The following is a 13459-nucleotide window of genomic DNA, read 5'->3' on the forward strand; positions in this document are numbered from 1 at the left end:
TATATAAATCAACACCAAAGCGGCCATAACCACCTATAAGGAGAGGACAGTCTGGGGTCGAGAAAGATCCAAAGACTTGCTAACCCACCATTTCGGAAGAAACGAGGCGTTAAGACCCACCTTATTTGACGTTAACGTCGGTTGATAGTGTCTACGTCCTAAATACCAATAAATCACGTCATGCAGTCTGTCTTTATGTTAACGGGGCAGTGTAGCAGTTACTTATACCAGACACGACCATTGTTCCCCAGACACTGAAGCCAGGCACAGGTGCTCCTACCCTTCCCCGATAGATGACGCTGCTGACTAGTTAATGGCCGGTGCCAAACGTCCATATGACACCGACTACACGGCCATTACACATTGTTAGCCCGATAGAGTATTGTTCTCTGTTGCATGCAGTTCACATAGAGGTTATCTCGTACAGCTCTCAGCAAGCGTCTTAGTGATATAGAGAAATTGTTTCCCGGCTGTCATGGATGATGCCGTTTGTCTGAATGCTAAAGGGTTTTATATTCTCTGTGGCGGAATGAAGCAATACATAGATACGTTTACTTCACAAATCGACACCCCGACATAGGTAAAAATTCAAAGGAATGTGAAGGAAGAATAAAATCGAAGGCCATTCGTGTGCATATTTGTCATTTTTGGAACTAAATCCTTTCATGATGTTTAAAATAAAAATAAAATTTCAAACAAAACGTTACCGATCATGAAAATATAAAAGGGCGTTTTTAAGTGCACCCCCTCCTTCAGTGAAATAATCTCTATTCAAAGTAAATGTCTTTAAGTGTTAATTGCTCTTCGTAAATTTCTTCGAACATATTTTGTTGCATCGTCGTGAAAAAAATTAACTGATTATGAATAATTAACTAAATCATTAATGATTAATACAAAAAATGTCAACAGCGTAACATAAACCCAAAGGCCGATTTTAATTAACTGAACTAGCATATTCACAAATAATTTTCGCTCAAAGTCTAATGGATATTTTCAACATTCCTTTCACAACTCGCTAACTAAACGATGGGAAATTCATCAACGTTAAAAATATGTCGCATTATTTAGTCGATTGAACTGCACATACAATGTAAGGGCATTCTCCTACAAATGCATCAACATAAGGCAATGATAGGCTGATATAACAACATAAATATCTTAAACCTTAACTGCCTCTTGGTTGAGTTGGTTTGTGTACACGACAAGTCTGACATATACGGAATGATCCGATATTTCGTGTCTGTATATATTTCCATAATAGTGTGATTATTCCGGAAGGACAATAGTTGTGTCAGCTGCCACACCAACGTCTTGTATCTGTCTGTATATATTGGAGCTGACATTCTTACAGCAGTCTCATGTATACATTCGACCATGTCTCGTTGAAAAAAAATAATGAATGGGTCTTGGGTATAACTATGGTAATACTTAATTAATGGTTTACACCAATACCTAGACTTTGTGGGTATAACTACCGTAATACTAAATTAATGTTTTCACCAATATTTAGCTTTTGTGGGTTTAACTATGGTAAAACTAAAGTAATGGTTTACACCAATACTTAGCCTTTGTGGGTATAACTATGGTAATACTAAATTAATGGTTTACACCAATACTTAGCCTTTGTGGGTATAACTATGGTAATACTGAATTAATAGTTTTCACCAATATTTAGCCTTTGTTACAATGACCACTACTGGATTGATGAGGTTTAAACATTTTTAGTTTTGTTACCTTCGACCGCAACTACACATACTGTCATTTTCAAAACGGTGTTTTAAAAATTCTCCAGGATTAGATTCTCCGGGGAGCAAAACAATTTCATAAATATTTGATATGAGCAACTAGTACAGACCTTTTCTGTACAGTCGTTTACTGTCTTCTGTAATATAAAATACACCAACACTGATTCCAGGCACGGCAGTGAAGGTACAACAAATCGTTACTTGTTAAGTGTAATCAATATAATCGTCTCGATCGCTGTTCTGGACGTGTATTCTTGTATACCTGTCGTCATTTTATGTTCAGTGGGTGTTAAATAATCAGTAGAAATTAAAAGTAGGAAGGGCACTTATTTAAAAAGTCGAAGTAAACACTTACTGCGTAATATGACTGACGTCACGTACCTCTACAACTCATCAGAGGTGATTAAGTTAAAAAGATTTTATTCAATGGTAAAATGTTTAGAAACTAATAAATACAATTAGAGGGGTTGGGGTGGGGGATCAGCTTAACCCTTTCTAACGTGACAAACGTGCACCTTTGACAACAAAATAACTTTATTTTTAAAGTAATCTTTAATGCAAACAATACCAGAATTAATTCCAGTTACAAAGTAATGGCGAACCTCAGGAACTGATAGATCACCAACAATGTTACCCATCCTGTGATCATTAAAAAAACAACATCATCACATTCTCTGGAAGGAATCATATTTAACAATTTAACATATTAAACGAGTTCTAACGAAACGCAAATCGCGGCGGATGTTTGTATCACATGACATCGTCGATACAATTACCCTCTAATTGAAAATAATTATACGCCACATGAAAATACGTTAAACTTTTTTTACCGTTAAATATGTTGAATCAGTTTTAGTTGAAATTTATATTACCGCATTATTTCGCGAGATGAGTCGATCGTGAATTTGATATTTTCTATTGATTCATTAACACTGAATGTATTATTTACAATTCTAGGATTTTTGACGAAGGATATTCTTGCCCTTTCGTCGACTTAAGGTTTTCAATCAGAGAATACTGAAGTGTCGACAGAACTGTTATTTGAACTCATTATCTAAAAATCTAAGACAAACTATGAATGAAATAAAACAAAAATGATGATGACAATTAAAAAAACCCAATAAAAATAAGACCAAGTATTCAGGAAGGGTCAGTATTTAGTCCTTGAATAACCTTTTTTTCTAGAACTGCATGCTTCTTTTTTCAAGGATTTTTAGACAGAACTTGTCCTTTTGACTAATAAATGCTGAGTTAGGGTTTTCTGGGCAGATTTTATCCTGTTGACCAATACATATTTAGGCAGGATTTTCCGGAAAGACTATGTACTGGTGACCAGTACATACCTAGCCAGAATCTTCTACCCAAGAGTCCTCATTCTGTGTTGAAACATCAGCGTGTTATATGATTAAAAACCTGTACACCACTTCCTTGATTGTTTATGACCTACACCCTTTACTGAAATAGACGCAAACATCATCACACCACATGCGGTGAAGGAAATACTTCCTCCTCAGCAGCATCTAGTTTTGCTTCCGTTGTTTTAGGTTCATGATGTACCTCGTTTTGTTTTTGCGTCTCTTTACTTTCCGTTGCTTTCCTTTCTTTTCGACAGTCAGTTCGGATTTGTCGTTGTTTATGACAATCTGGAAGATTTTAACTATATTGTACCACACATTATATTATGTATCATTACTTTTCTGCAATTCTAGTGTAGCTAGTTACTATGACACTGTGTGTAGTGATAGTGATTTTGAAGTGCCCTAACCAAACACTAGATCTACGCTATTAAAATATCTGGTATTCCAATCAGACTGATACTCTCTATGTTCATATATATATAACTGGATTATTGGTTCGGCCTACCCTACATTGTATCTACCTTAACTTAATATATTACATCTTCAATTTGCATGCAGTATGTGTCTGAAATGCGTCTTTCTATATGGAAAGGGTTTTTAAAGGCAATGCATGTGCTCAATTCTATTGCTTATTGAAACAATGAAATAGTTTTGAAATGAAAAACAATGGTTACTAATGTACATTGCAGTCATTTTGTCCCTTCGGGAACAACTAGTTTTGTCTGTCTTTTTTATTTAGGTTCATCATGTATTACGTTTTGTTTTGGCGTCTCTTTAGTTACTCGACGAAAAGCAAGTTAGTATTTTTCTTCGTTGTGTAGTGACGTTGTGGTACCCTTTTTTAACTGATTTTCAATGGTGTAAGTTTGTCTCCAGCGATCTTTTAGATTAACAAGTTTGCATTTTTGAAAATAAAAAAAACGAAAAAGTACACTTATGTTTCTGAATTTTGTTGTTCGTATTGACCCTTCAAACAGTTTACTTTTTGTCATCAGCTTATGTCTTTTGTGAATATTTCGTTTTGAATGAATTTTGAATGAAAGAATTTAATGGAACTCATGTTCCATTTATATCAAAGGACTACGTCCATTACCATGTTGTTGACAGAAACAAATCCCTTTACAAGTAAACGATGAAGTCAAATAAAATATTCAGATGCTGGATTCCACAGGGAAAGCGTTCCGCGAAAAAGCACAAGTCAGTCTTAACTTTTGTCAATTATGCTTGGTAAAAACAACCCGTGGAGACGACATGTAACGGCCAGTCAATCTATTATATTCTGTAAATTTGACTAGAGACAAAATACATTGCATATATATTGGTATTTGTCTGTGCCAGATACGGCGTTATTATAATTTGTCTGAATATATATTGATATTTTTTCCTTCGGTACAGAAAAACCCGAATTGGTTATCGTTCACTTTAATTCTATAAATTAAATGTGACATTTAATGAAATCAATTTTAGGGTCGTTCAAATATATTTTCCCAAAGCACCCGTTATGTACGAAAGACCACACGCGTAACATACACAGGAAAAGTAGAACAGGCCGTCAACAGAGTATGATAGAATGATCTTTTCATGAAAACAAAATAAACAAGGTAATTTTTCAATGACCAAAGAGAACTATTGAAATTGGCGTTCACGAAAGCTATTAAAATGATGTTGTTGTGCCCTGTAATTATTTGTCTACGTATTCTTTCAAACCATTTTCTAACTCAATTTTAAATCATTTGCGCATATTTTTTCCAGATAAACAGTGTGAATACCAATCTAATAGTAAAAAGTGTGCAGTGAAGTTTGACATGTTTGCACCAGAAAGCAATACCAACGGAATTACGCACTTTTCACACACGAATGACCTTTAGCTTTCCTATTTAGATTTGAATTAGAAGGATACATTCGATTTAAAACCAATATGAGTTTTTTGTTTTTATCTTTAATTTTCAAGACAATGTCCTCTGGCAATGGGTTTAAACATTGAACCGATTTCTTTGCCTAATTGAATTTTCAGTGAAGTTCGTGTGTACTGGTTTCTGTAGACGGTTGAATGATGTAAGCGCAGTGTCATTGTACGTTATTTGACGGTCACATTGATGGTAGGAAAAAAGTTTCGATAGACAGACACCAAAAGCAAGAAGAGATAACAATCGTCAACCAAACATGACGCTGGGAGTTAAAAAGAACGGGAATGATTGGATGAGCTGTCGGTGCCAAACTTTCGCATGCCAACTGAAGTTTTGTCATCGACGATCTGCACATGACTTGAAATTTACTTTCGTGCTTTAATTTGTGAGCACAACGTGATTTCCAGTCACGGCAAAAAAGGCACTGACAATGTTTGTCAGTTGTCAGTGACCTTACTTGCACGTATGTCGAATATAAATTGATTTTAAAGTTAAAAGCATGAAACGAAATTTAAGAGACGCAGTTTGCCCTTTGGCGGTCGGTGTATTTACGATGCTAAAAGATTGTCTGGGGCGTATAGCAAATTAAATGGCAGACCAGTAAATTTGATGATAAGAAGAACATTCTGGCCGTCCGTATGCATTATGGTGGTTTACCTCAAAACATCAGGGTACATATAACAGCGGAAATGATAGAGGAATCCCTCCTCTATAAAGAATTACTGTATAAAGCGAAAATGTCGCTAGTTCAATGTTTTGCCCTTTTCACCCCCTGTAACGAGGGGAATTTATCAGTACAGCGAATATTAGTAAACAACATGATATACATAGTAATGAAGGGCGAAATGATCCCTTAGGGAAAATTGGTCTCATAAGCGAAAGTTTGATTGGGCGAACAATTCTCCGTATACAGTATATATAGTAAACGAAAAGGAAAGCCGTTCTCAAGTTTAACTCGCATCTCTGTCACATGATAACCACATTCAAACAAGAAGCATCTAACTTGTTCATTTCCGTTTTCAAACTCCTGGATGTATTTATCGTCAAGCCCTTTCTAACTAACTTTAATTAACAACTTTAATTAATAGCACGTAGAGACCTGATGGAAGCGTTGTTTAGTATCCACGTACACGTTATTACATTTAAATTAGTTATATACAATAACCAAGACACTATTATTACAGGTATCGTGGTAGGAGGTTTAATAAATTAATTATGTCACTAGTACCAGGAATCAGGAACGTTCTACCAAGGGAACGTGGGGATATAAGGTAAGAAGCAAGGCTTTGCTGTTAACTTGGAATTTACTTAGAATGCTGTTTACTTGTAATTTATGTAGAAAATATGCTCTATTCAATGTTATCGTCGATTTTTATCAAATTTGGAGTTAAGACGTGAAAGGAATAGAGTATATTAATATTTTGGGTTTGGTAATATAGAAATTCTATCATCAAGTGAGGAATTCGGGTTCAGCCCCTCTAGCCCTCTGACTAATTTCCATATCCCCTATACCTACATTCTATGATAGACAAATTAGTCTTCAATACTTGAATTCCTGCTGCTACGGGCTGTGTTATAATAACGTCTTACATGTTGAATGTTACAGATGTACAATTTATTGAATAATGTAGTTAGCTGATTAGGTTTTCAACATTTCAGAAAAGTAGGTTTGATGGTATAAAGCCAAATCACAGACATATGGTAAATCTCGTTCATGCAAAGACAGGTGTGTTTTTAAATATATGTGAGACAACATGTGTTTTGAAACATCATATTCCATGGAGACACAAACAATAAAGGCTTCGAGTTGTGTTTTCAACTTTTTTATTCGTAAGAAAATAGTAAATTTATAAATTTAATGTCAAAGTTTGCTCGACTTCTATGAATTAACCGAAACGAAAAACCTCTAGGCCTTTATGCCTCAGAGAGTGTTTCGGAATGCATTGATTAGAAAGATCAAGGAAGAATACATATTACTATTATACTTCAGCATGGTATCACAACATCATCAAAAAAAACAAATAATCTTATATATCTTTATATACCAACAGTCGCATAGTTATGTAAATAAGCATGGGGTATGTCTCAAGCTAACGAGGAAAAGCTTTTGAAAGCATTTAATAGCAGTCTTCATCAATTATATGTTTTTCATGTAGACCTTTGCTTTTGCTGTTTGATATGTCACTTCCTGTTTACACATGCATGACGGGAAAATAATAATTGGTCCAAACAAGGCTCATCGCGCTCAGCCTGTATTGAACAAATGTAATTCGCCAAATTGGGAGATATGACATTAAATGATTGAATATCTGCACATGACTCGACCAATCTAATCCAATGCGGCACTGATTGTGGCCTGGCTACTGGACCATCGGGCAAATGGCTCAGGACGCCGCTGTACTGACCACAGAAAAAAAGCAATAAATATTTTTAAATGGGATGATATCTCCAACCGAGAAGTCCGTCCATCAGAAATTGTTAATATATATCATTTTTAGCAAAATCGATGTTCTGACAGGGGATGTTGGATACCATAATAAAAGTAAGCCTTGTGATAATATATCAATCAAAACATCAGATACATTAATTAGCCCAATTGATTTCTGCCATCCATTTATATTAGGTCGCGTATCTGTACCATGGCTTTTTGAGATATTTTCTGCGACAGGTCGTGTACAGTTTTTTCATAAACGACAATGTAAACTGTATGTTGACTTCACATGATAATTACAGAAATAATAGGAAGACACCCAAAAGAATTGAACTTGACCAGATATGATAATTAAACTTGCCTGGTCGTGATGATTATTGCGATGTGTCAAATAGCAGATACATTGCAATGTGTATTAGGATATTGTAACAGAGCACTGGGAACTGAACAACCTACAGTTTTTAAAAAGATATCATTAATCAATTTTTATCATCAAGTCGCTTCCAAAGTACATGTATATCAGCAAAACGCTACAGAAATACAAATATAATCGAATAACAAGAAACATAAATGAAACAACTAGCGCCGGTACTCTTTTGGTTGACTTTTGTTAGATACTTAACAGCACGCCAATATCACAAGGAAGCTTACAAGTGTACATTTATCATACGTCATTTGACCACTGTTACAATCGCTACAGTCACTTAGATTACCCTAACAAATCATGCTACAAAGTAAGCTATGCATTGCCCCTATTATAACACAGATACATACGTCTGTGCTATTTGAAGCTATATTCTATAATTCACACTGCCTATGAGATGCAGTTATTCAAAATTTAATTAAAACATTATTTTAGTTCTTGCAAGCTTGCGTTTAAGTAGCACACATCATATTATGTTGATGACTTTTTGTCTGAGTGTCGGATATCTTTGGCCATTCACAGCCTTGTCCCTAAATACCACGACCAGTAGAATATGTGGAAAAGTCCGAAAGATCCCGGAAAGAGAAGACGTGACGTCAGATCGATTTTGCTGACACTGTTTTGATCAGAACGCCCAGTCTTCTGAGCGCGGTACGATCCCACAATACACCGCCAGAAATTCACGAGGCAATGGTACTGCGTGTTGCTTTTGTAGCCAAGGATACTCGTCGTCACTCGTCCGTTTCCTTGGTGATCAGGCAGGATCAATCGGTGCGGTGTCGTCAACATATCCTGTAATATCAAGCACACATAAATATAATTTACACGCATGACTCTCACATACTGAAAAATTCAAAATCGGAAAAGGACAATAAAAACCCCAACAAATAACAAACTGGCATGCTTCAGGGCTTCATATATTGAGTAAACGTGTTATGAAAATACAAACGCATATTCTTACACTATAGAGAAGGTTTGTTTCTACTCTATTGAGTTTATGAAATAAGCTGTGCTTGTGTATGCAGATGCAAATCTTTTAGGAATCGCTATCGAACTGCAGAGCATGTTAGGTATTGATAGGCTTTATCTAATCTAACAGAAATTTAGGATCATATTAGTTCTTACGGAAAGAGAAACAGAAGTAGTCCACAACATCTGGTTGCTTTTGACATTTACATTCAGAATAGAAACCGGATCTGGCTATGCGTTAGAAGATTTGAACTAAACACTAGTAAATATCTAATTTCCCAAACTAGTTTAAATGCAAATTTTCGTCTTTTGTTGACATGATAAAACATTGAATTGCTTTCAAATGAAAACATCTGACACTTTTCACGACTACGTAAACTTGACTGATTCAATTATGTCTCGGAAACTGTCTGAAATACAATTCGAATTTGAAATTGAAATGACAATTGGAAGGCAATTAGGAATTTGATCACTTTTCATTTTCACAGCATTGTGATATACATAACCTTAACCTGCATTTAAATATGCACAATTCCATACACTGCAATTGGCATAGAACGAACAGGAAAACTAAAACTGAAATTCATAAGGATTGATCGATTTTGAATGAACGGTTTCCTCATATACGTAAAACCATCTCAAAGCAATTTCAAAGATATATAATGACGCAGAAACACATACAAATATCTCGAAAATAAACAGATATATGAATGTATGCACACAACTACACACTCAAGCAGGATACAGACAGAACCAATAGCAAAGACGCCAACATATCTAACAAGGACGTATATAAATACACAGAAACACGCATATACAGATTTTAAAAGCAAGTCCAGGAAGACACGAGTTTGTTTTATATAAATAGGCTATCGACATATTCCCGTCAGTAATCTCTTCAATCCTATGACTTGTTTTATAATTTCTGTTCTCTCCAACAAAAATATTGCTTGCTGTTTCATCTAAAACCTCTCTGATTTTTCTCTATGCCCTCTCCTATTTACCGTCCTCGCTCAAACCCTTACGATTCTCATTTCTTCTCTACTTCCCGTTGTGATGGCTGTGCCCTCACAAACCCTCACATCACTGATTTGTTTCTCTCTATACCTCTTCCTGATTGCTGTTCCCTTAAAAACCCTCACCTCCCTGATTTTTTCCCCCAACGCCTTTCCTGATTGCTGTTCCCTCACAAACCCTCGCCTCTATGATTTGTTTCTCCCTATGCCCTTCCTGTTTGCTGTTCCCTCACAAACCCTCGCCTCTATGGTTTGATTCTCCCTATGCCCTTCCTGTTTGCTGTTCCCTCACAAACCCTCACCTTTCTGACCTGTTTCTTCCTATGCCCTTCCTGTTTGCTGTTCCCTCACAAACCCTCACATCTCTGATTTTTTTTCCCCCTATGCCCTTCCTGTTTGCTGATCACTCACAAACCCTCACCTCTATGCTTTTTTTTCTCTCCCTATGACCTTCCTATTTGCTGTTCCTCACGGACCACCGCCTATATGATTGGTTTCTCCCTATGCCCTTCCTGTTTGCTGTTCCCTCACGAACCCCCAACTCTCTTTTTTGTTTCTCCCTATGCCCTTACTGTTTGCTGTTCCCTCACAAACCCTCACCTTTCTGACCTGTTTCTTCCTATGCCCTTCCTGTTTGCTGTTTCCTCACAAACCCTCACATCTCTGATGTTTTTCTCCCTTTGCCCCTCCTGTTTGCTGTTCCCTCACAAACCCTCACATCTCTGATTTTTTTTCCCCCTATGCCCTTCCTGTTTGCTGATCACTCACAAACCCTCACCTCTATCCTTTTTTTTCTCTCCCTATGACCTTCCTATTTGCTGTTCCTCACGGACCACCGCCTATATGATTGGTTTCTCCCTATGCCCTTCCTGTTTGCTGTTCATCACGAACCCCCGCCTCTATGATTTGTTTCTCCCCATGCACTTCCTGTTTGCTGTTCCCTCACGAACCCCCACCTTTCTGATTTGTTTCTCCCTATGCCCTTCCTGTTTGCTGTTCATCACGAACCCCCGCCTCTATGATTTGTTTCTCCCTATGCGCTTCCTGTTTGCTGTTCCCTCACGAACCCCCACCTCTCTGATTTGTTTCTACCGGAGTGGGTTTTTTTGGTGGTTTTTTTTTAGTGTTCCCTCACAAGACCCCACCTCTCTGATTTGTTTCTCCCTATGCCCTTCCTGTTTGCTGTTCCGTCACGAACCCCCACCTCTCTGATTTGTTTCTCCCTATGCCCTTCCTGTTTCCTGTTCCGTCACGAACCCCCACCTCTCTGATTTGTTTCTCCCTATGCCCTTCCTGTTCCCTCACAAACCCTCACATCAATGCTTTGTTTCTCCCTATGCCCTTCCTGTTTGCTGTTCATCACGAACCCCCGCCTCTATGATTTGTTTCTCCCCATGCACCTCCTGTTTGCTGTTCCCTCACGAACCCCCAACTCTCTTTTTTGTTTCTCCCTATGCCCTTACTGTTTGCTGTTCCCTCACAAACCCTCACCTCTATGATTTGTTTCTCCCTATGCCCTTCCTGCTTGCTGTCCCCTCACGATCCCCCACCTCTCTGATTTGTTTCTCTCTATGCCCTGCCTGTTTGCTGTTCCCTCACGAACCCCCACCTTTCTGATTTGTTTCTCCCTATGCCCTTCCTGTTTGCTGTTTCCTCACGAACCCCCACATCTCTGATTTGTTTCTCCCTATGTCTTTCCTGTTTGCTGTTCCCTCACAAACCTTCACCTCTCTGAATTTTTACCCCAATGCCCTTCCTGTTTGCTGTTCCCTCACGAACCCCCAACTCTCTTTTTTGTTTCTCCCTATGCCCTTACTGTTTGCTGTTCCCTCACAAACCCTCACCTCTATGATTTGTTTCTCCCTATGCCCTTCTTGTTTGCTGTTCCCTCACCCTCACGATCCCCCACCTCTATGATTTGTTTCCCCCTATGCCCTTCCTGTTTGCTGTTCCCTCACAAACCCTCGCCTCTATGGTTTGATTCTCCCTATGCCCTTCCTGTTTGCTGTTCCCTCCCGAACCCCCACCTCTTTGACCTGTTTCTCTATATGCCCTTCCTGTTTGATGTTCCCTAACGAACCCCCGTCTCTATGATTTGTTTCTCCCTATGCCCTTCCTGTTTGCTGTTGCGTCACGAACCCCCACCTCTCTGATTTGTTTCTCCCTATGCCCTTCCTGTTTGCTGTTCCCTCACGATCCCCCACCTCTATGGTTTGTTTCTCCCTATGCCCTTCTTGTTTGCTGTTCCCTCACGATCCCCCACCTCTATGATTTGTTTCTCCCTATGCCCTTCTTGTTTGCTGTTCCCTCACGAACCCCCACCTCTCTGATTTGTTTCTACCTATACCCTCCTGTTTACCGTCCCCTCACAAACCTTCACCTCTCTGACTTTGTTCTCTCTTTACCCTCTCCTCTTTACTGTTCCCTTACACAGCCTTACCTACTTGACTGCTTCTCTACCCCGTCTCCTGTTTGCCGCCAACTCTTTCACCATCTCCTCTCCATTTGCTAAGCTCCAATCCTCTCTATTCTACCTTCTTTCCACTCTCGCCTTTCTTTTTGCCTTATGTCCCATCACGCGCGTTCTACTTTAGACTATCTTATGTGGCATCCTTTCTGCTTCTTGCTAATTTTACATATTCTTCCTTTTCTTATCCCCCCCCCCCCTTCAATAAAACATACCCCCATTCAGTTTACTACTATTACTTTCCCAACAGTCTTTGTAACCTTCTAAGCTATCGCACATTCTCATTGACTCGCACCAATGTTTTCTCCTGTTTATTTTTTTCCTTTTCAAGACGTACGACGATAGAGCACCAGTCACACCGGATCGTACGATTTCTCGTTTGTGCGACTGGTGACAATTTGCATATTTCTCAACGCCATAATTATCTATCTTTCCCCGTTTTTATCTCTTTCGCTGACCTCTTAATTCATTTAATCATCTTTCCTCTAGCTCTTTATCATTCTTGGTCTTATTTCCGGTCTCATAACTTTTCGTCAAATCTCATAAGCTCTTCTCCTCTCTGTGATTATTTACTAATGTATTGATTTTTTTAACACCACGTGCGGTACCAGCGTTGTAAAAAATGTCTTGAGAAACCATTGTAATAGTTAGGATTTTATAACTTTTGCTCGGAAAATCATGTCTGATCTGAAAAAACCCAACAGACTTCAAACGGCCATTTCATGCTCTCGTAACCCCCTACCCATTTTCACGTGCAAAATCAACGCCAGGTTCTTAGTCTGTACTGCTGTTTCTAAATTGGCCGAGCCTGCGATCTTTAATTCAATTTACGGCTATCCAAAGATCCAAAGATTTGCAAATTAGATAGAAGCCACGGAATCTAATCAAATTCCGCACATTGGAAGAGAAAATAGAATTGCTGCATTCCAGGATTTCGTGCGGATAAGGTGACTTTTTGCTATCAGAAAATTAAATTTTCAACTTTTAAATTGGAACCAATGTTCAGGACGTTAAAGGAAATGTAACCACAAGAGAATATATTTGTTGGACTGCGAGGGTTTCCGGATGTCTGTCCCAGATCAAATAAGAGAGTGTGAGCTGTTTTGATTTTCACACAAAACTGTTCTAGAAATAAACAAGAC

General features: G+C 38.1%; 1 protein-coding gene across 1 annotated transcript in view; it reads right to left on the bottom strand.

The window, feature by feature from the left end:
• Window positions 1-6837: 6837 nt before the first annotated feature.
• Window positions 6838-13459, bottom strand: part of LOC110441294 (gamma-aminobutyric acid receptor alpha-like) — a 36012-nt gene continuing 29390 nt past the window's right edge. Inside the window, exon 8 of the mRNA XM_021484407.1 lies at window positions 6838-8657. Coding sequence (XP_021340082.1) covers window positions 8382-8657 — 276 coding nt within the window. The 3' untranslated portion in view covers window positions 6838-8381. The remainder of the gene's footprint in view (window positions 8658-13459) is intronic.

This window comes from Mizuhopecten yessoensis, unplaced genomic scaffold (genome assembly GCF_002113885.1).
Source record: "Mizuhopecten yessoensis strain PY_sf001 unplaced genomic scaffold, ASM211388v2 scaffold715835, whole genome shotgun sequence".
Taxonomy (NCBI): domain Eukaryota; kingdom Metazoa; phylum Mollusca; class Bivalvia; order Pectinida; family Pectinidae; genus Mizuhopecten; species Mizuhopecten yessoensis.